The sequence below is a fragment of the Colossoma macropomum genome, unplaced genomic scaffold (genome assembly GCF_904425465.1).
Source record: "Colossoma macropomum unplaced genomic scaffold, Colossoma_macropomum, whole genome shotgun sequence".
In the NCBI taxonomy this organism is placed as follows: domain Eukaryota; kingdom Metazoa; phylum Chordata; class Actinopteri; order Characiformes; family Serrasalmidae; genus Colossoma; species Colossoma macropomum.
This window is the reverse complement of record NW_023494803.1, coordinates 17,112,487-17,123,512: the sequence shown is the minus strand read 5'-3', so window position 1 is coordinate 17,123,512 and position 11,026 is coordinate 17,112,487. Positions and strand designations below refer to the sequence as shown.

The following is an 11,026-nucleotide window of genomic DNA, read 5'->3' as shown; positions in this document are numbered from 1 at the left end:
TCCCCGTGTGTGTGTGAGTTTCCTCACACAGTCCAAAGACAGGTGGTCAGGCCAACTGGCGTTACTAAATTTCCCCAGGTGTGAATGTGTATGTTTGTGTGTCTGCTCTGTGACTGACTGATGACCTGTCTGCCTTCCACCCAATGAGCTCTGTAATAGGCTCCAGCACCCCCACGACCCTGGAGAATAAGTGACTTTTTTATGGTAAAAGCATCTGAACAGCTTTTCTGCTGATTGTGCCTTTCCCTTTGGAGACCAAAAGTATCTCACAAAAAGAAGAACAGAGCCAACAAACTCTTGTTGCTGATAGATGCCGAATGAATTAAGCAGTTTTAGTGCAGTTCCATTACTCAGTGCTTTTTTAAGTTTTTGACGATTCTTTCTTTACTTACGTTGTTTCTTACAATGCTACTTTTATTTCGACCTGAGTTGCTAAAGGGGGGCTCCATCAATTTTTCAAAATTTCTACATAATTAAATGATTAAGACACAAAAAAAGTCATTCAGAGTGGTCTGATGTGAAATGCCCCATTCTAGAGAAACTGGCCGAGTCAGAATTGTTCACAGCGTGGTGATAGGAACCAGACGTCTGAAGAGTTCGATGCTTTTAAAAGCTCTTTTACAGAAAGTAATTAACATTAAATGGTTATGAATTTGCTAACTGATGCCTGAGTCATTGTTTTACGATAGGTTTGTGATCAAATTTTGACCTAAAACGTCATGTTAATCCTTTTATTTGAATCCATTCATGGTGGAGGGTTACATTCAGGGCATTGTGAGGGAAAATAATTCCCAAAGAAAACCTATTTTCTTAGATTTCCCATTATTCTACCTTCATCAACATTACATATATACACTCGGAAGACATGTATACGTTCACTGTATTTACGTTCATATTGTGTTGTAGACATGGTGACCCCCGGTTCCTATCACCACCACTGTAAAGGAAACTGAGTCTGTAAGTTTCTCTACAGCAAACCATTTCGCATCAAACTACTCTGAATGACTTTGTTTGTCTCGCAACGATGGAATAATATGAAAAGTTTGAAAAATTGGTGGAATTCTCCTTTAAGCTAAGAGAAGGGTCATTCTGCCATTGTGGATTAAATTGGGTATGAATGCCGTTATGTAATTCAAGTGTAAAATGTAGTCTGTTATATTATATATTATATTATAAATATTACATTCATATTGTTATTTTTGTCAATTTGAAAACCACTTAATGTTTCACGAGTGACGCCACTGACACAATCGTTTTGCGACACTTGAAGCTGTCAATATTTTAGCCAAATTTAGAGAAAACAAAAAAGTCGTTTCACTAACCGTGGATTTCTCACTGGTCGCCTTTCTTTGTTTGAGATATCCGTACAAGAAGTAATCCGACAAGCCTTTCTTGTGTAGTTATTTGATTACTTCTTTTTTAAACAACATTTTATATTTCTCTGATCTATAACACCGCTGACCAAAATCTTGGAAAGAGATTTATTTTCAAAATAAGAGTAGGTTTATATGTACCATAGGCCAAACAATACTTTTAATGCATTTTAAAACCTGAAACTGAGAAGCAAGGATCAATTTTTTTGTTTAGCAAAATCTAAAAAGAGCGGTGTTTTGAGTTGGTCTACTCCTTTAATATATCAAGAAGCAACATCAGATTCACTCACTTCAAACGAAGCTGAAAGTCAGCTTATTCGCCAGCCTCGTTTCTACTTTTCCCGGTCCACCTTAAATGGTGTCGCAGTTACATTGGGGCACCATTAAATGGTGCAGCAGAGCCTGGGGCACCATTTAAGGTGGAACGGGAAAATTCGAACTAGAAAGCTGGCGAATAGGAAGCTGACTTCAGCCTCGAGTCTCACTGTACATGGAGGAGATGAAGATAACGTGGACTAATCATTGTAGGGCGCAAATTCCGTGTAGTTTTTTTTAGAATTAAAGTAACTTTAATTTTACATGGGTAACATAAAAGTGTATGACAACGCAACTCTCCTACGTCATCACTGCGACGCGCTGACATGGCGACTTGCTGAGCTCCAGCGTGCGAGTGGTTTGTTGTGGCCGCGAGTCGCTTTTCCATAAGTTTCATTTTAGTAGATTTAAAGCCGATATGCGTCTGTATATCAAATGTTTCACATGTCCTTTTATTGAAGAAGCGGTTAGTGTACGAATACAGTAATACACAGCAGGGTTTGGAGTGAAAACTCTTGTCTCCACCGGTTTGTTTTGAGAGGGGCGTGAGGGGGAGATATGCTATGAGTTCTCTGCAGCAGAATGAGCGCTGCTCCTGACTCTCCACATAAAAACGAAGACTACTTTATCCAGCAGGAAAACGAGCTTGAAGCGCTTGCCTCAATATTCGGAGATGATTTTAAGGACATCCGGCCTAAACATCCGTGGGAGGTGCGAGTAAGAAGGCTTAGCTTTAGCGGACTGACGCTAGAGTGTCAGATAGCACGCTAACGTTAGCTAGTCGCAGATTGGACTTAATTCTCCTATCGTTTAAGTACATTTAACTTTTTCTTTCCACTTGCAGGTTACATGTCCTCCGGAGGTGTACCTGTATTTGAGACCCAAAGGGCTGAATTATGGACAAGAGTGTTACGTGACCGTGGACTTGCAGGTCAAATGCCCACCAACATATCCTGATGTGTAAGTTTCATACATCTTCTGCACATCAGGTAGTATTAGTAGTAGTGTTGATCACAGATCATGATGCACAAGTCTGTAACGTTATTTACTATTAAATGTCTCCCTTGCTATGTAGCTGTAGTTTGTCTTCAAGGCTGAGTGCTATGTTTTGTAGTTTCTGTCTATTGTTGCCATTAAGCCTCTGTCATGTACAGACGGGTGACAGATGGGAAAAACCAACATAATGTGTTTTAGTAAGTTGTTAGGCCACAGTGAGCAGCCAGAACATATTGACATAGATTGTATAAGTCTCCACAAGTGTACTGTAGAGATGGAACAACGTTCTTTCGAAAAGATAATCCCTCAGTTGAAGTTTTGATAATGGTGGTGGAGAGCATTGTTTAACACGTTGATACAAAATCTCCCATTGGTGTTCAACTGATTTGAGATCTGGTGGCTGTGAAGGCCGTAGCATATGATGTGTGTCATTTTTGTACCCTTTAAACCATCCAGCGTTGTCATCCTGCAATAAATATTCCGATCAGGATTGGATTGTTTCATCGTAACGTTGTTTCTCCGCTCATTTGTAGAGATTTTCCTTTAGTTTGTCTCCCGTCTGTAGTAAATACTAGTAGTCTGTTTTACTCCTTTTTTTTTACACAATACATATTACAGTATTGAGTTTTCTGAGCTGTGCTAGCAATTCGGAACAGAAGCAGTACTGCTTGAAAAAGTTGTAAAGTATGCTGTAAATTAAAAATAATGGCATAATAATTTAATTAGACAGTGTGGCTCCAATAGCTGTAAACATGCAAAAGGAACAAAACATAAATGGCTAAATAAACAGAGTAAAAAGTAGAGCTTTTGCTACAAATGAACTGGAGTAGAAGTAGAAGTATTATATTTTTGAAAAGTCTCAGAAATATAAATCCATCAAAATTTAATTGATTACAACCCAGCTCTGCCCATCTGTTTTCTAAATGTTCACCTTTAACTGCAGAAAAAATACAAAAAAGGTTCAAAAACAGTGTTCACAGTATTGAACATAACTTATGATTATTTTAAATTCTATGCCAAAGATGTTGATATGCCTGCAAATGCAAAAATGCATTTCTTGGGTGCTACAGAAACATCCTTCTTTTTGTCTTAAGTTAAGATCTGACAGGTCAAGGTAAGATTTTTCACAAATTCGTATTACAAAAGCAAATCTTATCTTAATTTAGGAATCATCTTATCTTACAGCATCTTATCTCCAGTTACGAAATCTTAAACTATTCGGTTGAAGTTGACATTCAGCTGTCGTGTTTGTTACTAAGCAACCGATGAGAAGCACAAAGCTGAATTGTAAACAGGCAATCAAAATAATCAAGTTAATTTTATTTAGACAGCTTGCTACTGCTACAGAGAAGTTATGAATATCGTGAGAGCGCCCCCTGCTGATTATCAGAGTGTCGCTGCTCTCCAGTTTTGGATTCACAAATGCTTTAGCCGACCACTAACGTTATTCCTCTTATTAACCAGCCAGTTGTTTAGCTCTGTCTCCTCATTATTCACAACCATCACTGTAATATTTTATCTGACGAGTTTTCATCAGCATTAACACATGAAGGTATTAGTGGGGACAGTGGAGATCAGTGTCTGCACTGTCTGAGATTTTTAAAACGCAGAGTTGGAAAAGGAGAACCTCACAAGTCAAAGCACTGTTTTCAGTATAGATAAACATCATTATGCAAGTTAAAGCGAACTTTGCTCCCTGACACTACATAAAACGATAAAAATGAACTGTTAAAACAGAAGTTAGGACGCAAGTGGTCTGTCTTAAAGTTAGGACAGTACATAAGACATTTTATCTGGTTAGGATGCTTCTGTAATAATGTCTCCTTATCTGTAGTTAGGATAAGATTATGAATTTCAGACCTGTTGTTCTGTAATAGCTGTTGTTGAAATTTTGTCCTAATTGAAATGGTCATGGTGACTAAACAGATAAGACTTCAGAGTTAAGAAGTTTCTGTAATATGGTCCCAGCCTCCTATCTTCCTGAATGATGAGACCTATAAACTGAAAGCCACTACATGTCAAAAAGGTAAAACTTTGAAAGCCCTGTAAAATCTGGCGAACATTTGGTAGCATTTGTCTTTACATACAAAAATGTCTTTTTGTTGTCAGGTTGTGGCTAATACACATGCACATTTCTCCACATATGCCTTCACCAACTGAGCGATTGGCTCTTTTTATTGAAGGACAGGACTTTCTATATTACAGCTTGCATGTTTAGCGTTAAGGGCTGTCCCATTCATACTTCAACCTGTGATGTTCTACTTATATTTTGAATTTTTCATACATGTGCTGGTTTTTTTGCAGGCCTCCAGAGCTTGAGCTGAAAAACACCAAAGGTCTCTCCAATGACAAGCTTCAGAAACTCCAGACTGAGCTCACCAAACTGGCCTTGGATAGATGTGGTGAGGTGAGTTGTACACACCCAAAGGCAAGAGTGCAAATCTGGTCCCTGGCTGTTCTGCGTGGTCGCTATGCAATCTGAGATTTTCACCTTCATGCATTGTCAGACTGAAACTCCAAAATGTCTTTCCTCTTCTGCAGTTTTAACTGCAGTGTTTATTGCATTGTTTCTCAACCTATTTCTTGAAGCCCACCATTTTTGCTATGTTGCAGCTCACAGCACATGTCGTAATCAAGCTATTAAAGGAATGGACCTGCAATAATCTGCTTACCTTGGATGTTGTCAATCAGCCAAATTTTGTGTCCTCAGTTCAGGGCTAGAGCTGTGAGGCTGACGTTGCTAACAAACACTTGAAGTAAATTTTTATTCAAATCTTTTATCCCTAAAACGTGTCTTCACCCACTGAAACCACATCTAGGTCTTCATGAAGGTCGCACAGACTTGGTTTATGACACATTATGACTTACTCTGAACTAAGAAAATTAGCAAAGCTTCATATAGCTGAATTGTGTAGCTTGTTTATTGTGGATGGCGTCAATGGGTGTGGTTGAAGCCTCTCTTTCTTGTTTTCCATTTCTAGGTGATGATCTATGAGCTAGCAGACTTTGTGCAGGGTTTTCTGACGGAGCACAATGTTCCTCCTTCTCGCTCCTTCCATGAGGAGATGCTGAAGAATCAACAGCGGCAGCAGGAGAGACTGGCCCTGGAGGAACAGCAGAGGATTGACCAGCGCCGCAAGCAGGAGGAGCAGATGGTACCTCATTACTCCATCAGTGATGTTAATGCATGGATTATGCATTATACCTTTTTCATAGGCACTGTAAAAAGTTTTAGCAGCCCAAACACTTGGTATTGTCTTTTTACTGTATGTTGTTCTATAGTAATTCTGTAGTGCAAGCTTGTCCACAGGTATCAAATGTCTTCTACCTTACTAAGAAATGTAACTGTGTATTAATACTTTATCTGATCATTGGTGTAATATATGAACAGCAAAATGAAATCCTTGCTGAAATCCAGAGACGAGAAGAGGAGAGACGAGAGGAAAGGAGGAAGAAAGAAATGGCCAAGCTGGTAAGATGTTCTGTTTTTATGTGTCCTTTTACTGCCATCTTATGTTAATCAGAATTTGAAAAATTTTGCTGTAGACGATTGCAGAGGTTGGAATGTGAGAACATGCTACATAGTCAGTCAGTAAGTAGATTATCAACTTACTTTATCGGTGTGGCTCTGAATGGGGTGATGATTAATGTCAAAATAAAAGATTCTACAGCAAAAAGTGGTAAAGTGACGAACAGTAATTGTAGTGGAGACTTGTTAAAGACAAGTTCAAATGGGTGCGAAACGTTGACCAACATCAAGTTAGCTCGCATCACACAGTTGCTGTCATTGTATTTTCATTGTATGACCATTTCCCCCAGCAAGAATCTCTGTGTTGCAATGTCACACTTGATGCGTCAGACTTACTGACTGACAGATTAGCTGGCAGAAGTAAGTTATTAAATGCAGATTTCAGGAACTGGTTGAATGTTTCATAATCTTCAGATTACTGTTTGAGAAGTGCAAAGTGCTTCAGTTTGTAGTAACCACTATAAAAAGACGACAGTATAGTTTTGATGCAAATATATTAAAATATGCATAGGATCATGAGGAGGTTGATCACAATTTCTTATTGTTCTCTTTTATTGTTATTTACATAAGATTTTATTCAGTAACTGCTATAGATTGAGATGAAGCACATCTGATGTTTCTTTCTAAATCAGTGGTATTCATAGGGTGTTTGAGCCCCATCTGGTGCTGTAACAGCCTCTACTCTTCTGGGAAGACTTTGCACTAGATGTTGGAACATTGCTGTGAGACTTTGATTGCGTTCAGCCACAAGAGCATTAGTGAGGTTGGGTAGTGATGTTAGATGTTTAGTTCTGGGTCAAAAATATCACTCCAACTAATCCCAGAGGTGTTGGATGGAGGTCTGTCATTCCAGAGTATGAAGTTCCAGTAATCTCCAGCCCTGTGCTGGGGGGCTTTACACCCCTCTGTCTGATGCTTGGCATTGGCATTGTGGCTTCTGGCTTTCAGAGTGTCCAGTTCAATTGGCAGTGCTTTTCTATGGAGATTACACAAGCTGTGTGTGTGCATTTTAATGCCTGTATCAGCAACGGATTCACTTTAAAGTAACTGAATTCACTAACTTTAAGGGCACTTTCACTTCTACCTGTTAAGTCTTTTTGTTTAATTCAGTCCAGTGCGCCAGGAAACTGAACTGGCAAAATTGCAGGTCTTGGTCAAGTTCCAGGTGAACGCTTGTTCAGTTTGCTGCTGGCGGGAAGGCATTTTTATGATGGTCCAAACCAAATGTGGTTCTTCAGAGCGTACTTTTCTCTTATTTTAGTAGCACATCAGTGCTGTACTCTCAGTATGGTCTGCATGTTGTAATGCAAGGATATACGTTTGACTTTGGCACATGAATTGCAGAATGCATTCAGTCATAAAGAAGTAGATATCAACTTATGTTAATTAGTGTTGCGATACATGTAGATCTTAAGGTTTTCCATTTTCCTATTTTCATGGTTGCAAATGTGAGGGTACAGAGCACTGACCAATAAACAACCGCCCATATGTGTCATTTTGGTGTACTTTAGCCATTGCAGTGTGAAACCAGCCAGATCACATGAAAAAGATATAGTATCTCAAAAGTCCAAACTCTGGGGTGGACTTGAGCAGATAAACTTGGTGTTAAAACAGAAGTTAATAAACATTGGCTTGACATGGCTTGCTTTGATTAGACTGTTGTCTTCTCTCAAAAGTAAAAACAGCCAGATTGTGAATAACATAGAAAGTAGGGGTGTAAATCACAAGTTTCATCACAATTACTATATTGATTGTTTAGGTCAATGATCAGATGATACCTCAGAATTTGCTATGGTGCGATTCAGTTTGATACTGGGGTCTGCTGTTGATATTAGATGATATTATCAAAATGATTTCATCAAAATAATGTTAAAATGTAAATTACAGCTACCATTACCAATGTGGAAAAGGTCAAAACAAAACTAAAGTGCAATAAACTGGAGATTAAGAATATTGTGTGTTCCCCCTTGCTGTTAACCAGAGCGTCGCCGCTCCCCAGTGTCAGTTTCTGTTTCCCAAATGCTTTAGCCAACCGTACTAACATTATTCCTACTAATAAACAGCCACACCTTAAAGTCTGTATCGATTTTTCATCAACATTAACACACAAATGTAGTAAGAGGGGACAATGTCTGCACTGTCTGGGATTTTTAAAACACAGTTAGGAAAGGAAAAAATCTCACAAGTGAAAACCACCGTTTTGCAGTAGTATAAATAAATGTAACTTCATTATGCTAGTTGTAAACTGTACTGGCTGTAACAGTTATCTAAAAATGATAGAAGCAGGCAGAAGTTACAAACAAACTCTTTTGGCAACAGGGATGGTGCTATTGTGTTGAATACAATGTTATCATGAATGTGATGCTTGTTTTCTGTTGGCACCAAAAAGCTGTATCACCATCTGCGAGTGTGTAGGTATTCCGGTGTAAGTGATACATTGCCCAGGACTAACTCATGCACAGTCCACTTATTGTACTCCAAGCATAGGAATATGATGCTAATATCTGCTAATTTCAGCGATACACAATACGTTTAGTTAATTGAATAAATGGTTAGTTTATTAATGTTGTAATTAACTGAAGTTTGGTTACTGTAATATGATATGGTATGCTCTTTATTGTCAGATTTCTCTGAAATTTGTCTTGCACCACAGAGGCTTCATTATGTACACAACCACATTCACAAAAGAACAGGGAAAAAAAACATTTTCGCAGACAATCACATAACACACTTTACAACAACACCACAACAATATGCTTTACACCATCTCCACATTCCCTAAGCACTCCCCAGTTACTCCAGTATTGCACAGTAAGTATGTATATTGCTACGCGTGTACTTATTTAAACCTATTGTTTATACTTTGGTACTCTAAAACCTATGATTGAAGGCAAAATGTTGTATTCACCATGTAGTGTATCTGATGGTACTACGTTTTTCTTTCCATACATTTCTTATAAATTGTTGTAAAACTGTCCTCCAAAAAGTCTAAACTAAATCTGTTGAAGGAACGTTTGGAGAGTGAGGTGCAACCTACTGTAGGAAGCCCAACTATGAACAGTGCCACTTCCCCTGGACCTCCCATTGAGAGTTTTGAGCACAAAAAGGTTTCATCTAACAGGCGTCGGACCACCTCCAACAGCAGACACAGGTACAGACCTGAATCCATTTAATACCTAATCTGTCGAGGGTCAAATCTTAGAGTGCTCATATTTATTTTCAGTTTGGCTGATCTGTGTTGCTATTTTATTATGTAAATAGCATAAGCTTGCTAAATAAATGTGTGCTGCATTTGAAAGCTGCCAAAATATCCAGTTACCTCTTACTTTCTATGTAGAACATTCCTTAAATTTCATGTCATTCAAAGAGGAAACTGTTTTTGTTTTATGCATTTGAAATTCTATTGTGGCTTGTTAAAATAATGCTATTTATATTTGTTGCCTGTTGCTGATTTTACTAGCAAAAAGTATTAGAAATATGATCTGGTGTTTCATATCAGTGCGTTTAATTTAGCTCACAGTTTGAGCTGCAGCTAAAGAGCAAAGAAGCACCCCTTGTGGAATCTATGCTTTTACTGGTCAGTGATCCTGATAACGTGGCTGCTACATTTTCTGTTTTTTTTTCATTGATCAGGCGAGACACGTACAGTGAAGACAGTCCATGTCTTCATGAAGTTCTTCACTTCAGTAGTACTGCCATAGGAGATGTCATTGTTCACAGAGGGAGATGTATAGGTAAGGTTTCTCATTCAAATACTGATACTATGCACTAAATCACACTGAACATTAGCATAATGTAGTTGTACGTATGTGTCTTAGGTGAGAGTGAGAGGCTGGGCCGGAGTGTTTATTATGCCCTCAATGCTGCATCTGGAGAGTTTGCTGTTGTGTATGAGTGGATTCTTCGCTGGAACAAAAAGATCGGGAAGTTCTTCACCAACCAGGAGAAAGAGAAGATCGAGAAGTGCAAAAAACAGGTGAGGTGTTGCCTGTATTTTAAATTCTTGCATCACAGGCTATGTTCATATTTTTAAATTCTATTTGAATTTTGTATTTGAGATTATTTTTTTCTCAAATACGTTATTTCTGTCTTGATGGTTCACAGTCTTGTTTGTTGCTAATAGTGGGTGATATGGCAAAAAAAAACATTTTAGATGCTTAAAATCCCTTGACTATCAGATATTGCTGGAATTGAGGAAATATTACAGTCATTCACACTATCAGTACCAGCTAGTCTGCGGCTTGTTGCACACACAAACCTCAAGAATGTTGTTTGATGCGACTGATTTGAGACAGACAGTACTAGAGTAAACAGAAGGCCTCTGGTGTCTATGTTCGTTTAAGGCTAAACCCAAAAGACCAGTCCTCGCTTTATTTCCACTGCTTCAAAAACAAAGTGGACTGCTACAGATGCAATAGACTAGGCAGTGGGAGGTGAGTGAGGGACTGCAGTGTTTTCCCTTTCGTTTGATGTGTGACTGAAACATCCCTGCCTCAGACACTCGGCCAAATGTGTTAACGCTGGCGTGGTCTGCACTGTTTGTACGTTGCATAATCTGTGCTTATTTGTGGCAAATTGGTTTAACAGTTATGACAACTCATACCTGACTGAAATTCTTCCTTAGTATACTGGATGAAGCAGTATACCACCTTCTACTCTTTGTAGTGAGCCATGTCTGTCATTAATGTAAACACACATCTGTCCTGAAAGAACCTGAGTGCGCTCATTTTCCGTATCAAAAATGTCACATGCAATGATCTACTTGCGTCGTGGACTACAAAAAAAGTCATATTAGTGAGACAGTCCATCATTG

At 38.6% G+C, this 11,026-nt stretch overlaps 1 protein-coding gene across 2 annotated transcripts in view; it reads left to right on the top strand.

Annotated features, from left to right (window-relative positions):
- The first annotated feature begins 1,859 nt into the window (after positions 1-1,859).
- eif2ak4 (eukaryotic translation initiation factor 2 alpha kinase 4) overlaps positions 1,860-11,026 on the top strand; it is a 56,528-nt gene continuing 47,361 nt past the window's right edge. The window contains exons 1-8 of one of the 2 annotated variants that reach the window (XM_036592674.1): positions 1,860-2,405; positions 2,533-2,648; positions 4,989-5,091; positions 5,666-5,839; positions 6,076-6,156; positions 9,222-9,364; positions 9,847-9,947; positions 10,032-10,189. In XM_036592674.1, coding sequence (XP_036448567.1) covers positions 2,271-2,405; positions 2,533-2,648; positions 4,989-5,091; positions 5,666-5,839; positions 6,076-6,156; positions 9,222-9,364; positions 9,847-9,947; positions 10,032-10,189 — 1,011 coding nt within the window. In that variant the 5' untranslated portion in view covers positions 1,860-2,270. The remainder of the gene's footprint in view (positions 2,406-2,532; positions 2,649-4,988; positions 5,092-5,665; positions 5,840-6,075; positions 6,157-9,221; positions 9,365-9,846; positions 9,948-10,031; positions 10,190-11,026) is intronic. The other variant, XM_036592675.1, reaches the window with a different exon arrangement.